The sequence below is a fragment of the Cricetulus griseus genome, chromosome 6 (assembly GCF_003668045.3).
Source record: "Cricetulus griseus strain 17A/GY chromosome 6, alternate assembly CriGri-PICRH-1.0, whole genome shotgun sequence".
In the NCBI taxonomy this organism is placed as follows: Eukaryota; Metazoa; Chordata; class Mammalia; order Rodentia; family Cricetidae; genus Cricetulus; species Cricetulus griseus.
Genome location: NC_048599.1, coordinates 51,715,924 through 51,734,998, shown reverse-complemented (window position 1 = coordinate 51,734,998; position 19,075 = coordinate 51,715,924). Strand labels below are relative to the sequence as shown.

At 39.3% G+C, this 19,075-nt stretch overlaps 1 protein-coding gene across 2 annotated transcripts in view; it reads right to left on the bottom strand.

The window, feature by feature from the left end:
* Positions 1-6,514: 6,514 nt before the first annotated feature.
* Positions 6,515-19,075, bottom strand: part of Trpm7 (transient receptor potential cation channel subfamily M member 7) — a 90,032-nt gene continuing 77,471 nt past the window's right edge. For both annotated transcript variants that reach the window (XM_027421918.2, XM_027421919.2), the window contains exons 30-39: positions 18,134-18,168; positions 16,672-16,697; positions 14,653-14,703; positions 14,508-14,573; positions 13,196-13,479; positions 13,013-13,095; positions 12,660-12,865; positions 9,189-9,240; positions 8,983-9,089; positions 6,515-7,940 (exon numbers count right to left, since the gene is read on the bottom strand). In XM_027421918.2, the coding sequence (XP_027277719.1) occupies positions 7,810-7,940; positions 8,983-9,089; positions 9,189-9,240; positions 12,660-12,865; positions 13,013-13,095; positions 13,196-13,479; positions 14,508-14,573; positions 14,653-14,703; positions 16,672-16,697; positions 18,134-18,168 (1,041 nt within the window). In that variant the 3' untranslated portion in view covers positions 6,515-7,809. The remainder of the gene's footprint in view (positions 7,941-8,982; positions 9,090-9,188; positions 9,241-12,659; positions 12,866-13,012; positions 13,096-13,195; positions 13,480-14,507; positions 14,574-14,652; positions 14,704-16,671; positions 16,698-18,133; positions 18,169-19,075) is intronic.

The window sequence follows — 19,075 nt, the reverse complement described above, 5'->3', positions numbered from 1 at the left end:
TTACCCATACTTAGTAATTTTCAATGTGATGTAATTTTGAGGTCAGTGGGACCTTTCTCCGCCCAGATAGGTGTGATCCAATACTTGGGGTTCCACAAACTCAACATCCAGCAAAAGTTAATGCATGGCTGTGCCTCTTTAATTCTTTCACAATGATGAAGATTAAACATGCAAAGCGAAAGCAATCTTTCTTGGGAGAAATCAAAGTGAGAAACTAGGGAAGAGCAAGTGGAAGGGTTCCCAAGAAAAGAATAAACATAGAACTGGTTTGTTGTCTAGGGCCTTTTTATAGGATTTAGAGTAGAAACTGGACAGATACTGAGAATCTTACCTGGGCCCGTCAGCACACACCTTTAATCCCAGCACTTGGGAAGCAGAGGCAGGTGATCTCTGAGTTCAAGACCAGCCTGGTCTGCAGAGTGAGAGACAGCCAGGGCTACACTGAGAAATCCTGTCTCAAAAAACAAAGAATCCGGGGCTGGAGAGATGGCACAGAGGTTAAGAGCACTGACTGCTCTTCCAGAGGTCCTGAGTTCAATTCCCAGCAACCACATGGTGGCTCACAACCATCCCTTATGAGATCTGGTGCCCTCTTCTGGTATGCAGATATACATGGAAGCAGAATGTTGTATACATAAAAAAAAAAAAAAATCCTATTGCAATTGGTTGATTCTCTCCACACATCAGGGACTAGACCAATTAAAGGTGTACATAGTCTGTGCATGCTCTTCTGGCCCATTCAGAGAGGGGCGTGGTCACCCCCTGAAGCCCTCTGTTCATTTCTGACTTGCTTTGTTGCATTTGGCTGGTTTGTTGGCTGTTAGCCTGGCCCAACATTGCCAGCTCTGCCAACCTTGCAGGTGTTGCTGATCTGACCTGGGTGGGGTCTGTAACTGATCATCCGTTCTCTTGGTTTGTATGTTTTAGCAGGGTGAGAAGTGACTCCTATCACTTACCAAGAACTTATCAAGACATAGCCACAGTCCTTTTTGATTACCACACACTAGCTCATTGTCTATGGGGTGGTGTCCTCTGGAGGTTTCTTGGTAAAACTGTCCTCACCTAAAGTTCAGTCTATTACATTTAGTGGCATTAGAAGCAAAAGTTTGAAAGAACCATGCCTCGTGTATGTCTTCCATGGCTTCATAGAGCTGGCCAGCCAACTTGCAAACATCAACTTGCTTCCCAGATGTAGGGTAAAAGAGACCAAGGAAAAAACACCCGGTCCCTGACTAGACCCAAGACCTGACCCTGACTTGATCCCAGGACCAGGGCTTAAAATCCCACCAATCCTGAGCTTGCCCCAGAGTCAGGTTGCAGAATTTTACCAATCCCTGAGCTTGCCTCAGAATCAGTCTACAAAAATCACCAATCCCAAGCCACCCTGGAAAGCCACATCCCCACACCAAGAAATCCTATATAAGGTCTGTACTCTGTTTAGTTTGCCACTGTTTCTCACCTGAAGCAACCACCCTCTTGGATTCTTCCTTCCTAATAAATAGTGTGGTTTGTTGTGCAGTGTAACATTTTCCTACGAGTGGAGCCCAGCTGTAACAATTTCAGAGGGAGCAGATCAGAACAGAACTGGAACACTTTTGCTGGGGAAACTTTCCCTTAGCAGAGCAGAGCTGTAACACGTCTCTGGAGCAGAGGCATAACACTTCATTGGGGGAAACCCTCCATTGCCATAGCAGAGTTGCTATACTTGCATTGGGGAAACCTTTCCCTGGAGCAGAGTTGTAAGATGCTATGCTTTAGGGTGACTTTGTGGTATTCCTTGGCTCCTGGCCACCAGGATACCTTTCTATCAGAGCTGCAATGCTTACACCAGAGTACCTGGTTTTCCTGGTTATCTAGTTAGTTTTGCTGCCTCATATCCAGCTGCAAGCCATCATAGCTCTCTTCCTCAATATTACTAACCCTACTTTCCCTGTCTCTATCCCCCTCCGTACTGTGGCTACAGGTGATTATGCAATTCCACCCAGTTTGCTCAATAAGCACTCTTACTTGCTAAGACATCCCCCAAGCCCTTCCCTCCCTCCTTTTTGAGAGGTCTCACTATGTAGCCCAGTCTGGTTTAGAACTCATGATTCTTCTGCCTCTATCTACTAAGTGCTGATATTACAGGTTTAAAATACAAGTAACTATTCACATTATAACTTATGGCCTTTGACAGTTTGGATGTCAGCTCTGTGATTTCCAACTCTTGCATATTTCCATTAAACTTTAAAAAAAGATATTTTTAAATGTATGCTTTGCTGACATGTATGTATGTGTAACATGTGTGTGCTTGGTGTTCTCAAAAACCAAAACAGCCTGTCAGATGTGCTGGAATTGAAGTTAAGGGTGACTGTGAGCCACTATGCAGGTGGGTGGGAACCAAACCTGGATCCACTACAAGAGCAACCAGTGCTCTTTTAAATTACACACACAAAAATTTATGTGTGCCAGTTGTTATATTTGTACACGGTGTGAAGGTGTATTGCTGTGATTGGTGTAATAAAAAGCTCAACAGCCAATAGCTAGGCAGGGAAAATAGGCAGGACTTCCAGGCAAAGAGAGAAACTGGGGATGAATCTAGGCACACAGAGAAGATGCCAGAGGAAGCAGGATGGGCAGTACACAGCAGAATGTAAATTAATAGAAATGGGTTCTTACGGGAGACAGTTGAAAATAGTCTAAGATAAGGTCAAGCTTTCATAATTAATAAGTCTCCATGTTGTAACTTGGGAACTGGTGGTACAAAGACTTGATATAGCCAGTGTTTTGTCTGCATGTGCTTTGTGCACTGTGTGCCTGGTGCCTGTGGAGCCCAGAGGAGGGAAGAGGATTCCCCTGGGACTAGATGTAGAGATGTTGTGAGCCACCATGTGGGTGCTGGCAATCGAACCTGGGTCCTCTGGGACAGCATCCAGTGACCACTGAGCCATTGCTCCAGACCAATTTAGATTTCTTAAAAGGGTAATATTATGGTTGCTTGTACTGACTTTTCGCCCCTTTCTTCCTGTGCTGGGTAGAACCTAGGGCCTCATGCATGCCAGTCAAATGTTCTATCTAATATTTTTCCTAGTTTTACTCTTAAAAGTTAACCATAAAATGCCATCAAATGTTGAGAGGAAATCTGGGAGATGGCTCAGTTGGTAAAGTACTTGCCATACAATCACAAGCACCTGAGTTCTATCCCAGAAGCCATGCAGGAGAGCAGAGTGTGGTGACACGTGAGTGCAATCTTTGTGTTGATAAAACAAATACACAAGGATCCCTGGGGCTTGCCAGACAGCCAATCTAGTCTACTCAGTGAGCTCAAGAGACCCTGTCTCTACAAACAAGGTAGATGGCTCCTAGGGAAATGATGCTTGAGGTTGACCTGTAGCCTTCACCAACACATATCCACATACATAGATACCAAAAAGAAATCAGGGCCGGAGAAAGGGCTCAGCAGTTAAGAGTGCTGGCTGCTCTTGTAAAGGACCCAGGTTCTATTTTCATCACTCAGAGGCTGTTCACAACTGTGTGACTCCAGCTCCAGGGGACCCAACACCCTCTTCTAGCCTCCAAAGCCACCAGGAACTCAAGGGGCACAGATGTGTGCAGCAAAACACATATACACAAAGAAAAATTAAAAAGAAATGTTTAAAGTTGAACACAGAGGGCTGGAGAAATGGCTTGGTGGTCAAGAGCACTGGCTTCTCTCTCTTATCGAGGACTGGAGGTCAGCTCCCAGCACCTGAGTTGAGCTCACAACTGCCTGTAACTGTACTTCTAGAAGATCCAACATTCATTTGGCCTCCACTAGTGGCACCCAGAATGCACATGGTGCATTCATACATGTAGGCACTCACAATACACATTAAAAGGATGTGTGTGTGTGTGTGTGTGTGTGTGTGTGTGTGTGTGTGTGTGTGTGTGTAATTAATGTAAACACTTTGATGCACATTATACATATCTACATGTCTCCTAAGTGTGCATACTCATAGTTTTCCTAATGGAAGCAGCTATACCATGATATACTCATTTGTGGAAAAAGTCTCAAAGGATAGGTGTGGGGATATATTACTTATGATTTATTAAAGCTTGCTGAGGGTACAGAAAGCAAAGCTAGCCACAAGCCATAGAGCCAGGCAATAGTGACACACACTTTAATCCCAGGACTAAAGAGAGCTAGCCATTGGGGGGAAAGGGCACGAAGGCCATGTTGTCCTGATGGGTGCTGTACACCAGCACAGTATCTCTGCCCCGACACTGTAACAAGAGCCTATAAAAACAAAAAACACAATCGTATAGACAATCAGAACATTTCTGAGTTTGGAATCCTTCTAAGGAAAAAGCCCACAGGTAATGTGGGCCCTCTCTCAGCACAAGATGTCCTGTGTAAAAATATTAAGTTGCAGTAAACAGGGGGGAAAGTCTGCAAAGTGTAAATATGTTTTCTGCATACGACTACCTACCATATTTCCAAGCAATTAACAGCTATTTACTAGAAATTCTTGCCTTAGCTGTCTACCCAAAACATGTTCCACATACTCATTTGGTTTTGTGGAAAAACTTTTTTAAGATTTTATAGTTTATGGACTGTTTTGCCTGAATGAGAGCATGTGTACCGTTTTCATGCCTTGATGCCTTTGGTGATCAGAAAATGGCAGCTGATCCTGTGGGACTAGCGTTACAGGTGGCTATGAGTTACAATGTGGGAGCTGGGAACTGAACCAGGTCCTCCAGGAGAGCAGCAAATGCTTTTAATTACTGAGCCATCAAGCCAGGTAATTCTTGTTGCTGTGACAGTATTTCCTGACAAAATTCAAGTTGGGAAGGAGGCAGGTATACAAATGCAGGTCCCCATTCAGCATTTCAGGGAAGCTCCAACCAGCAAGTCACTATACCCACAGTCATGCAAAGGGAATGACTGCCCTGTGCTCAGCACCCCGTCCCCCATTCTTGCACAGTCCAGAACTGGGAATGGCTGAACTTCCCACATCAATGAAGACCCCCCCCCCCAATAGAAGTGCCCAGAGGCTGACTTCAGCTAGATACTTCTGGTTTGGGTTTGTTTTGTTTTGTTTTTTCGAGACAGGGTTTCTCTGTGTAGCTTTGTAGACCGGGCTGGCCTCAAACTCAAGAGATCCGCTTGTCTCTGCCTCCCTAGTGCTGGGATTAAAAGCTTGTGCCACCACCACCTGATGTGCTAGATAATTCTTAACGGAAACTCTCTTCCCAAGTGTCAAAGTTGACAGTTAAAAGTGACCATCAATGGTCACTGGGCTTGAGAGTCAATACAGGACACTGCTTAAAGGTGTGGGAAAACCAGTATGCCTGGGTTTGAATCCTAATATAGTTACAGACTAAAAACATCTGTAGTAACCTTGATTTCTTTTACCTACAAAATATACTAGCATCTGTTTTACAGGACTGTTACAAGAATTAAGTACATAAAGTATTTAAAAGTACTTAAGTACATAAAGTATTTAAAAGAACTAAGTTTTAATATTATTTTGTAAAAACAACAAAATTAAGCATGAACCAATTCTTTTTCAGATTAACCTGGAGATTAAAAACAACAAAAGACATGGTGTAATGGGTTAGGGTGCTTACCTAAGCACAATGACCTAACTGCTCAATCCCTGGGATCCACATGGTGGAAGGAGAACTGGCTCTTGTAAGCTCTGAGTTTAGATCTCCAGACCCATGTGTGATGGGAAATGTCCTTCTGTATATGTTTCTCTGATTGGTTGATGAATAAAACACTTTTTGGCCAATAGCCAATAGAGGCAGGAAGATAGGCAGGACTCAGAGACAAGGAGAATTCTGGGAAAGGTAGGCAGAGAGGCGCCGAAGAGGAATGCCATGTAGAGATAGGGAGGATAGGACACATCAGGCATTATCCAGTAAGCCAAGGCCAAGTAAAAACACGTAGATTAATAGAAATGGGTTAATAATTAAGACAGAGCTAGCTAGTAAGAAGTCCTAGCCATTGGCCAACAGTTTAATAATTAATATAAGTCTTTGTGTGTTTATTTGGGATTGAAAGGTGGCAGCAGGACAAGAAACCTCCAGCAACACATGTGAAACCCAGCTGCAGTAATCAAGTCTGCAATCCCAGAGTGTACTATGGAAAGATGGAAGGAAAAGAGTGAAGGAACCCTGACACACAAGGCCCAACTACCCTGTATCCACATCATTAAAAGTGTTTACAAGGTTGAGGCAGCTGGCAAGACAACTCAGCAGGTAACAAATGCAGACAACCCCAAGGGCCTGATTTTGATCCTTGGAACCCACACGGTGGAAGGAGAGAACCAACTCCTCTAAGTTATCCTCACACCCTACAGGTGAACCGTAAGATGTGCACAGTTCCCAGCCAAATGATTAATAAATGTAAAAAAATTCTTAAGATGAAAGGAGAGGACTGACACCTGAAGTTATCCTCTGACCACACATAACCCATGGCAGGTCACATGGACACACCCACACAGACTGACACTGAAAAATCACACATTTCAGAATGAATATTCATTAAACATCTGTAAACAAGAATAAATTTAATTTCTTTTAAAGATTTAATGATATACAAAACATATGGTATAGTATCTTTAAGTAATACACTTTTTCTCTGCACATCAACATTAAACACTATTAAACAGCTCATTTCTGCTTGCCTTGTCTGTATCTATGAGATACACTATTGAATACAAATAAGCTTTACACTGCTCCCTTCCAAATAAAAATTAAAATTAGTACCTAGGAAATGAAAAGAAAGAGAAAGCATAAAACTTGAGTCAAATGATAAGGTTTTCTTGTTGCTAAATATGCAAAAATATCTGGGCAATTAAATTACATTTTATTGGCATAAAGTTGGGTTGTGATCTCCCTATATTGAATAAGGATAACCCAACAACTGATTTCTTAAATAAGTACCAAAAACAGAATTCACATTGACACATTCCTACACAATTTTAAATGTGAGAGCTCACACGACACTCTGATTGGATACACTAAGTCAGTAAATCTTTGGAGATGTATGCAACTGCAGGTGGTTACTACTGTAACCTTCCTCACAGGAAACACCCTTTTAACAGTGAGTTCGTTCTCATTTACCATGGCTTTCTTTTACTTAACATTGATAAAATAATGTAAAAAAAACCCTTTTGCACAATTGGGGCTTTGTTTAACAAGAAACAGGCTGTATCCATAAACAGAATCTAAAGTTGATTCTTAAATAAAATCCCTCTTAGAAAATGGTCTTCGTGAGGCCCTGGATTTGATACTCAATACTAAGGGAGAAGAGAGGGAGAGACACAGAGAAGGGGCAGGGAAGACACATGGTTCTCAGTGCAGGCTTTTGAAGATGCCTGTGAAGCTACAACAATAAGGAGTCGTTTTCCCTGTGGTCACAAATCTATTTGAAAGCTAGCATCATTATCATGCAGCACATCAAACTGAGGAAGACATCTGCCATTTAACCAAAAAGCTGCGTGACTTAGTTTCTTTAGCTGAATGGCTGTAACTGAGCAGCCAATACAATTCAAAGACACTTGACTTTGGTTAATGGTGCTGCACCAAGTGATGACAGAGCAGAGTTTCAGAGCCCTGCTGTAAGAGACCTTCACAAGTTGAAAGCACTAACTTTCTATCACTGTTACAAGTCCCAGCTGTCATTGTATCAAGGTGCTTTTCAATGAGAACATCAGCCTCTAAACTATGTGTGGGGCCAGCAAGCTCAGTTTGCACACATATTTTTATATCATCAATTCCTTCCTGAAGGAAAAATGACAGTCACACTTTTGTGAAATGTAGGCAAAAATCAATGATTCAGTACTATAACATCAGACGAACAGAATTTGTTGCTTCTGATTCTTTGGTGGAATTTCCAGATTGAAGATTTAAATCTGATGGCTCATCTTGAGGAAATATAATTTTATCAGGCGTATAGTCATTCCTCTTCAGATCTACATTCACAATTCCAGCAGGGGGAAAAAGTCAGTATATTTACAAATGAAAACTTAAAACCATTTTCTACATTAAGTTTCCTCTAAACGTGTCAGATCTATTTCCTTAAATCTTACACTTAATAGTCATACATTTCTATACAATTATTACATGAGGACCACATAATAAGTAAATCATGAAAGTATGACTATATAGGAATGACACAGTGTACATGGTGCTGGCTTTTGAAATCATGGGAATGTGACAATAGAGTAATGAACAAGGCCCTGCTTTTGTGAAGCTTAGGAGGTCAAAGTTTTATACCAGAAAACCTCCCACACTCATGGATTGTTACGGTAAGATTGTGAAAATGGCCATCCTACCAAAAGCTATTTACAGCTTCAATGCAATCTCCATCAAAATTCCAACACAATTCTTCACAGAAATTGAAAAAGAATCTTAAATTTTATATGGAAATACAAATGATAGTAAACCTCCTTTTTTTATTATTATGATTTTAAGTGATACACTACAGAGTTATAGTAATATAAACATCATGGGGCTAGCATAAGGGCCCACATGCTTACAGTCACCTGATTTTTGACAAAGAGGCCAACAAGCCTCACTGGAGAGAAGAGGGCATATTCAGCAAATGGTATTTTTCAAATTGGACTGCTACATGTAGAAGAATGAAATTTGATCCTTTTCTCTCATCCAATACAAAACTCAACAACTCCAAACAGATCAAAGACCTCAACAAAAGATCTGATGCCCTGAATCAGATATAGGACAGAGCTGGGAATAAGCTTGAATTCATTGGCACAGGATAGGACTTTCTAAACAGGAACCCAGCAGACCAATTAACCAAGTCTTTGTACCTATGGCCTTATTATTATAGTAAACAAATTAGATAGCAATTTATATAGCATATGGACTAAAACACAGAAGCCAGGTATGGTGACAAATATGTAATTTCAGTATCCCAGAGGTTAAGGCAGCTGAATCCTGGATTCAAAGCTAACTTGGGCTACCTAACAACAGAAAAGGAGGGAAAGTTTTTACCTGGAAGTTTAAGCTTTCGACAGCAAGAATTACAGTGGTGTTTGGCTCGGAAGTTTTTTATTGCATCTTCTCCTAGATTGGCAGGACCAAAAACCATGTCACAGGATCTGCAGAAGGGGCAAATAAAGAAGGGAGTTTATTTGAGTGGAAACATGGGATTTAAAAACAGCAAATTATGACTCAATGAAGCAGTTAAATCTTATTACCTTTTTTCTTCAGCTTTTATCACAGATGGGTCAGTCAAGTTTTCACCCACACCTTTAAATGTATACATAAAAAAAGACAACATAAATTATACAATCAATATAAACATTTATGCTTACATAATAATAAGGTTTGGAGTTTTAAAGCATCATTCTTAATTATATTGTTAAATTATTCAAAGCAGTATTTTTCTCTCCTGATATTTCATAACAGTGTTTTATCACTCTACCATATCTGGTATGTGATTAAAATTACATATCAGAGTGGGTGAGGTTGGCACAAATGTTGATATTTGATTACATCTCATAAAGATGTGTCACTGTGATTGTTTTAATAAAAAGCTAAGTGGCCAAAAGGTAGGCAGGAGGTATAGCAGGGACTTCTGGACAGAGGGAACTCTGGGAAGAAAGGCAGAGTCACCAGCCAGACTTGGAGGACAGCAGAATTGGCAAAATGTAGATGAGGTAAGGAGCGTGTGGAAGAATGTAGGAGATTACATCCAAAACCACCCTGGTGGTTTCCAGCACCTGATTCAATGTATAAAGGTATGCACAAGCTGCCTCCGGTTCAGCTTCACTAGAAAAGTGCGCTTTGCTATCTAAAGGCTTTTAAAAAGTCCTACAGAACATTTATTTTGCATTTAAGCAAATCTTTGGCTGTTTGTTTTTATCTTCAATCTTTCCCAGAGGTATGAAAAAATTGGCTGAATCTTTTTTTGAATAATCATAAATACTTAAACCCATTACAGTGAAACCAAAATGGTCCAGTTTCACAAATGGAAAATCCAGAATTAAAACATGATACCAGGGCTCGGGTGGTAGAGTGCCTGCCTACTATACTCAAATCTCTGTCTGGGTTCAAGCCCCAGCACTGCATAAACTGTGAAAATGGCACATATCTATATTCAAGGTCATCCTTGAACAAAGTGAAGTGGAGGTCAGCCTGGGATAAATAAGACCCTATTTCACAAAAACAAGTAACAAAATAAAAGAACACAAAAAGCAGAGCAAAGCAAAACAAACACTAACAACATATTTCTATTTACAAAAAAGGTTTTAAAAACATTTAAGAGTTTGTGTAAATATGCACATTCTATGGTGAGGTGTACAGAGGTCAGACAACATCTGTCTTCACTATGCAGTGTCTTCAGATCAAAATCATCTGTCAGGTGTGGCAGTTCAGTCATCTCCTGGGCTCCTAATACTGCTGTTTTACCCAACAGATTGGAAAAAACTAACAATGCTGAGTACCCATCACTAGTGGATAGAAGGGCACTTACATACAAGGTTGAGAGGGAAGTCAGGACCTATAAGCTTTTCTGAAAGTAATCTACTAGTGCTTTATTGAAATAAAAGCAACAACTCTCATTTGTAGAAGCAAAAATTAAAACTGGAATGAAAGTCTACCAATGCAGGAATACATCATGCATCTCCATGCTATATAAATGCTCACACTGGTACTAAAAGCCATAACTCAGACTCACCAGTTACACAGAGGTCACCTATGATGTTAGGTTGAAAAAATGCATTTTGTAATCCTAGTTTTGCAAAGCCCAGCACACCCATATCTCACCTAAGTAACTAAAAGAATTGTACTAATCTGTGAGAGTGGATGGGAGTGGTGAGTTGTGGTTTCTGGATGTCTTCACAACAGCAACAAAGATAGGAATATTTGGTCTTTCTGTATCATGAAATTGTCATAGTAATCACCTAAAATATTCCTACAAAAAAAATGGCTCAGTTGGGCCTAGTGGCACAGCACTGTACCCTCAGCTACTTGAGAAGCTGAGGCAGAAGAAATGGAAAACTCAAGGCCTAACTGAGCTACAGAAGGAGCTCAAGGCCACCCCAACTACTTAGTGAAACACTATCTCAAAAAAAAAGAAAAGAAAAGGGGGGTGGGGGAAGGAAGAAAAAGAGGAAGAGGGGCTGGAGAGATGGTACAGCAGTTAAGAATACTTTCTGCTCTTCCAGAGGACAAGGGTTCAGTTCCCAGCACATACACAGCAGTTCACTACAGCCTGTAACTCCAGTTCCAGACCTCCATGGCACCCGGAACACACCATGGAGGCAAAACTCAGACATATAAAATACAATTTAAAAATCTTTAAAAATGGGTGTGTATGTTGGGGGACCAGCAAGATGTGATTAGGAGCTTGCTACCTGAAGATGCAAGGCTGAGAACACCAGTTTGATTCCAAGAATCTGGGAAAAGATAGATGCAAAGAACCAACTCCACAAAGTTGTCCTCTGAGATGTACCACCCCCACCCCAATGACTCAGAAGGTGATGCACACCTTTAAGCCCAGCACTCAGAGGGCAGAGAGCTCCAGGCTATTCAGAGGTACACAATGAGATCCTGTCTCAAGAAAAACAAAACAAAAATAACCCAAAAAGTCTAAACATATACGCATAATTTTTAAAAGGGTGTAGGGGTAGAGTGCTTGCTTATTGTTTTGAAAAATCACCTGAGGGAGAGGAGAAAAATGGGCTGAAAGAATCTGGAACAAACTCTTAGGAGATTCAGCATTCTACTACTAGGTGTGGTGGTGCACACCTTTAATTCCAGCACTCAGGTAAACAGGCAGGTTTGTGAGTTTAAGTTTATAGACAGGCCTGGTCTACATAGTGGGCTCCAGGTCAGCCAAGGATGCAAGTACAAGGATATACTATGAGCCTGCCAAAAACAAACAAACAACCAGGGCAGGGAAAAGAGTCTGAGCTTTTTCTCTTGGCAAAAGCAGCTACCATGTAAGATGCCAGCTATCTAAAACCATCCTACTATATAGGAAAGCCCATGTTAGTCACATGGACAGGAAGTGAATTCAGGTAGTTAACATAGACCTAAGATCCTTAATTCCAATTAAACTATTATTATTAACGTTTTTTGAGAGAGGGTTTTTTTTTTTTTTTTTTTTTTTTTTGTGTGTGTGTGTGTGTGTGTGTGTGTGTGTGTGTGTGTGTGTAACAGTCCTGCTTGTTCTGGAACTCACTCTGTAAACCAGGCTGGCCTTGAACTCAAGAGATCTGCCTGCCTCTACCTCCTAAATGATGGGATTAAAGATGTGTGTCACCAATGCTCAGCAGGAAAAATTCTTTTATACCTATGAAATAGTAAAGGCCAGATACCTCAGAGTATACAGTAATAGAGTTCCCAAGAACATGTACCACTCTAACAATGATTAAGATAGGCAGGCTGGGTGTGGTGACACACCCCTTCAGTCCCAGCAATGAGGAGATTCAGACAGGAAAATCACAAGTACCAGGCCAGCTTGGGATGGAAAGCAAAACTCCACCTTAATAAAAGGAAAGACAGCCAGATCCTATTACTTAAAACCCCAATGACTATGTTGCTATGACTGTGACTTATTTTACATCTTCTATCAGACTCTGTATATCATGTGTAATATATGAATAGGTGAGAACCTACTACACAATTTCACTAGATGGTAATTCAACTAGTAATAGATTTACCTTGTAAGTCAAGTACCAGTAACTCCCCTCTGGTATATTCATAGGTCCAGTGGCTAAAGGCTAGCATGATCTCTTCCAGAGTGTTTGTTGGAATAATTTCATCACCATTATTATTGTTGTATTTTCTAAATTCTCCAGTCATGCATTCTTCTACAGCAAACCACTGCCCTGCTGAATGGCAGTACAGCAGGAAAACCTCAAGGAACCTTATAAAAAGTCACAGACAATACCAGGGGGATTGTTAAATAAGATTCTAATTGATATGCAAGATGCATAATAAATACCCGATAATGAGTGCCAAAAGAGACTGTTACCCAAATAATACTAAGCCCTCACCAAATGTAAAGATTTACCTTGGGGAGTACGGTATGGATTTGGGTTTCATCTGATTAAAGGCAAATGTGAGCTTTTGCGCAGCTCTCTGTTGTTGTATTTCCTACAGAAGGGGAGAAATGCCTTGGTCAGTATTTAAAATACAATTTCATTGTGTTTATTCACACTTTACATCTTTCAATTACATTTTCATGGATACTTACTCTGAGACAGAGATGAAGAACTGTATCTTCTTTATAAATACTTGACCATGTGTTAACCACTTCAGGAAGAAAAGACTTAATGATATAAAGATGCCCTGATTTCAGGATATCATGTTCTGACCAGGTACATTGTACTTTGACTGCTCTTCGTAAACCTCCTCCCATTTCCTCTTTACTTAAAAACTCTATTTTGGCACATAGGCCTAGCTGAGACCAAGAAGACATGCTGTTATTCAGTATACTGGGAGAACTCTCTTCCAGACGATACACCGTGACAGGTTCACCTACAACATGAATGGACACAGTTTAAGATCAACATATAACTTTAAAAATAATAAAGTAGAATAAATATTTGTAAGTATCTATGGTTAATATTAAGCAAGGTAAAATAAGTTTTTTATTTTTTAAATTTTATAGCAACTTTATAAAAAGTAATAAATAACAGGAAACAAAAACACACTTCCTTAAGAGGGGCTGTGGCTCACTGGATAAAAATATTTGTTAGGCAAATATGAGAGAGGCCCCGGAGTCCAAATCTCCAGAACCCGTATAAAGGCCAGCACATGAGCACCTGGAACCCCAGTGTTATTTGGAACTCTGGGCTTTGTGAGCTACCAGCCTAGTTCCAGATAAAGTAAGAGATCCTATCTCACAGAAATAAGACAAAGAGTGATAAAGCATAAAACCCAATGTTCTACTCTGGTCTCTGTGCACACACACACCCCAACATATTTTGAACATGCTTAAAGATAAGCATGCTTCAAATTATGATAAAGATGAACTGTTTTGTGGGGTACATATACACATAAGCAAGTGGGTACCAGAAGGTAACTTTATTATCAGGCTATTATTCCTCAGCAGCCATCTACTAAAGCTCAGTGACTCCAGCGGGCCCCCAAATGACAAGACATGTTTGCACGCCTGGCTTCTTCACAAGGGTTCTGGGGAATGAACTCATCTTCTTACTGACTGAATCATCTTCCTTAGCTCTTGGGGATAAATTCTTAGGAAGCAAGTAAAACTTTAAATAATTCTAGACAGGAGGTTAGAGAAATCTGTTGTACACACACTATGATGTCAATTGTCCTACACTTCTGCTGCCTGACAATGGATCAAGGTTTCTGAAATAGAACACACAGAATGGTTTCTAATGTTCCCTCCTATTTCAATATACCTTGCCCTGCTAGTAGGCAAAGGTGAATGAAAATGGTATTTCTTCAAAGGAATCCTTCTCAATCTGACCTGACCCATGTTCTAAGTTATGATCAGAGACCAGTGGGAGTTGCTTCTTATTTATTTTTGGAGGATTTACCTCGTGGAGGTACAGGCACGAAGGGAATACTCTGTGACAACCTCATCAGGTTATTTCTTTCCACAGCTGCATTAAAATAGAGAGAAATGAAATGAAATCTCTAATGATTCAAATATCAGTAAATTTTGTTTTCAGTATCACTGACCTGAATAATAGTAATTTGTATCCATAACGGGCTTAAATGGAGAAGCAAGACCTAAAATTGTAAATAAACCAGACTGTTTAAAAAGCACTTGTGTAGTATAAATTTATGCTCACACATTCTCAAATAATACTCTTAAATTTCTTTCACAACCTCTCCTAACCAGGGGGAAAAAGGAAGAAAGGTAACAAAACTATCATGTATCACATGACCCTATTTCATTGAGGCACAACAGTGGCCACTGTGCTCCCAACACCAGGGAAGAAGCACATGATGCTCTTGACATAAACTGCACTTTCACACCTGCCACTCAAAAAGAAAAACTGTCCAGTGTCTTGCCTTTTGGGCTGGGAAAACAGTAACTATCTAACCATTTTAGGTGATCTAACATGAGAAGTGAGATCCTGGGATGTAAAAATACTCTAGGTCCCCTTCTCCACATCTACATTTTATATATTTATTTATTTTGAGGATTTCATTTTTTAAAAGATTTTATTTATTTATTATGTATACAATATTCTGCTTCCATGTATATCTGCACATCAGAAGAGGGCACCAGATCTTATAACGGATGGTTGTGAGCCACCATGTGGTTGCTGGGAATTGAACTCAGGACCTCTGGAAGAGCAGTCGGTGCTCTTAACCTCTGAGCCATCTCTCCAGCCTGAGGATTTCATTTTTAACCATAGGAAGAAGAGATGGGAGAATAACAGATCTGTGATGTGCTAAGTTTTAGAATATAAATGAGAAGGAATCTACATTTTCACAGGAAATAAAAGCCAACAGTTTTAACACTGTGATAATATAAAAAGATGTAATATCTATAGATACCTACACACAAACACTTGCATCGTAAGGACTACAAAGGCAGGTAATTAAGGGTGCTTGGTTAATAAGAGCAGAGGCTACCTCACATGGGGGAAGAGATAGCAATCTGCAAGGCAGTGGATTTTTAGGGATACATTTACAAGAATATCTGAAGTGCTAATGTATATGCAAATTTGAGAAACCCCAGGCAGTTTAGTATGAATGACTAGTTAAGAATACATTCAGAATAGTCTGTGAAGCTTTCTGAACATCACCCACTGACAGTCCACAATATCTAATTCCACAGGTCTGTGGCATCACACAGATGATTCTATAGTGATTTGAATATGCAACCAAGATTGCAAATTAACGAGCAAGAGCATAAGCATACCTGAAGGAGGTGAAGCTACAGAAGCAGGCAATATCAAATTGTGAAGAGCCTAATATGTCATGCAAAGAAAGGACACTGCATTTTACTGAATGACAATGGGAAAAATGTAAAGCAGAGGAGTGGCAAGATCAAATCTTTCAGGAAAATTATTTTGGTGGTAGAAGACAGACTAGCAGTAAAACTATAGGCAGGAAGCCAGTCTGGAATAACTAACTACTCTGAAAACCTATCTGGGAGACAGTAACTACTGAATATGAGTATATGCATAAACTATGACCCAGCAATTCTACCCTTAGGCATATAACCGATGGAAAGCAAATTTATGTTACCAAACAACATGAACAAGAATGCTCACAGCAACAGAAAGCATAATAGTTACACACTGGAGGCTACTGAAATACCCATCAATTAGAATGGATAAATTCAATATATTGGAACACTATGAAATACTATGAAATACTAATAATGCACAAGCTACACTAAAACAATAATACTGATGAATTTCATAATAATTACATTTCTATGACTCCATTTATATTGTACCATAAAGTAAGCCACTATATTAGTTAGGATGGAGGCCACAGCAAGAGCCTGGTATATTAGCAATATTCTGGTTTGGGGTGCTGGTTAAGTGGGGAGTGGTCATCGTAATTCACAGGGTGGGTCATGTGTTTGTAAAATACCTATATTAAAGATGAGGGAAGAGTTTTCCAACTACCTTGGCTTTTTAAAACTTGAAGTCTAAAATGTCTTGCCTATGATAATGTGGTAAATGCATTAATTATGACCTTCAATTTTCTATTAAGTCTACCACACAGACTCACCATTTAATGTTCCTCCTTCAGGTGGCCTAAAGAAATATAAAAATAATATAAGCTATGCAACAACCTTAGTTTTGACTATCATTTAACTTTTGATTTTATAAGGTTATAATTTACTTAATGAAATGCAATTAAAGGAATACAGATGTTCAGATCTCTATGTTTGACTACTTGCCATTCCCCTACTCCATATACAGACATGCATATATTTACATGTATTTATGTTACCAACAACCTGTACTTCCATTTTATGGCTACATAAATATTATTTTGGTGCCAAATTGATGGCTATTAGATCTTAATAGAACAATATTTTTATTTCATGGTTCGGTATATGTGAAGGCTCATTTCAGTACTGTGACAATACCCGGAAATGATTTTCTATGATTTCAGAAGTACTCCAACAGACTGATATAATAAGTCTTGATTCTAAGTGGGAGTACTTTGAATCCCAAGGATTCATATGTAAATGAGTTATATTGAAAAGAGGAGTGGGATTTGATTAGGATGAATTACAGGCTGAGTTCTCCCACTATGCAGCTCTGAGCCTTAGTTGGAACCTAAAGTTCAAGATCCAAAAGGACCCTGGAAACACAGCCACCAAGGCCTCTTTCAATTACCATATTCCACCTGGCCCCAAGGTTATCTTCACTTTAGTAAGGTAAAGGTTTTTCTTGTAAGGAAGATTTTGATCCAGCATTATCCCCTTTTCTGCTGCTGGTGAGCCACATTTTTCTCATTATTTCACTCAATCCCCATTACCAAAAAAGAAAAAAGGAAAAAACAAACAACACCAAAAAAAACAAACTTTTGTGCTTATTTCCTAAGGCTTTGATTATAAAGACGTAACAGAAGGGAATTAAATGTAGTTAAGTCTAACCTAATTATGTCAACACCATTTACTTTCTTCTGTGTTTATACCTACTTCAGATTCATAAAAATACATACTGCTTGAAAATACACATTGCTTGAAAATGGCCTTTCTTCTCCAGTAGGACTTACCTGGGCATACTGACAAATGGGTGTCAGTCATTTAGGGGTCATTACCTATCAGACTGCTTTTTACTTTTCTAGCTCTGGATTTGCACATTCAACAGATAACCTTACAGTACCCAAGCTTTCTAAAGTATGTCATGTATTACTGCTCTAATCATCAAGTTATTTTCCAAAACATATATACATATGTTATAAAGTTTGTTTAGAATGAATGACAAATACATTAATATTAACCAAGCATTAACTGAAGTCTCCAGATAGGAGTTTCCACAATTTATTCAAGAGCATGTTGGAAGAACAGAATCAAATTGTGTAACTAATAACTAAGTTCTTCCAATTTCCTGTCTGTAAAAATGGTAAATGTTTCAAGTATCTTAAAATGACTATAAACAAGGTAAGACAGAGAAGAACAAATATAGTATTCATTAACTCAGATACGTTTCAGGTCATCAAGACAAGACTTACTTACATTTCTCTGTTTGATGGTCTATCTCGTAACCAATCCTTCAGTCAAAAAAAAACACAAAATCTTAAAATATAGAAGCAGTTCTCTTGAATCAATATCAACTATTTAACATTCATTTCTTAACATTCTTTTAAAATGAAGGACTGAGAACCTGTTTTATACAAGTAACTAATAACCATAAAGGGGAATAAGCAAATTCAGGAACGGTACTTTCTACAAGAGTAGTGTTTATGTCTCTCTGTGCACCCATGTGGGTATCCTCCTTTATCTCATGCTTGCTTTTACATGGATGCTGGTAATCTGAAACCAGGTCATGAGGCTTATATAGCAAGCACTTTACCTATTGACTCATCTCCCAGCCTCCAGGATTTCTAGTTCTTCAAATTCTTTGTTTCTGATGACAATCTTATTCTCCAAGCATGTCTCTGATTCTAAAAATAATTTGTGCTTCTTGCCAAAAGGACATCAAAGTATAAATAGAATTGAAATCACAACTAAATCCAAATAAAATGGAAACACAAGCATTAAGACACTGCAGCCATTTTACACACCCATGCACATGGTTTTTATTCAGCAAACTTAGTAGACATATTTCTAGACATGTTTAACTTCCCTAGATTGTAATTCATATTTTCTGAATTTGAATTTTTATACATTTCATCAACTTAGGAAATCCTAATTCATTTACATTTTTTCAAATTCTATTGTCTCACTGCCAATTATATGTACTTCCCTGGTCTTTCATTCCTTTTCCATCTAAATGTACTTCCTTTTTTTTTAAATAAAAATATTTTTTAAAGATTTTATTTATTTATTATGTTTACAGTCTTCTGCCTGCATGCCAGCAGAGGGGACCAGATCTCATTCAAGGTGGTTGTGAGCCACCATGTGGTTGCTGGGAATTGAACTCAGGACCTCTGGAAGAACAGTCAGTGCTCTTGACCT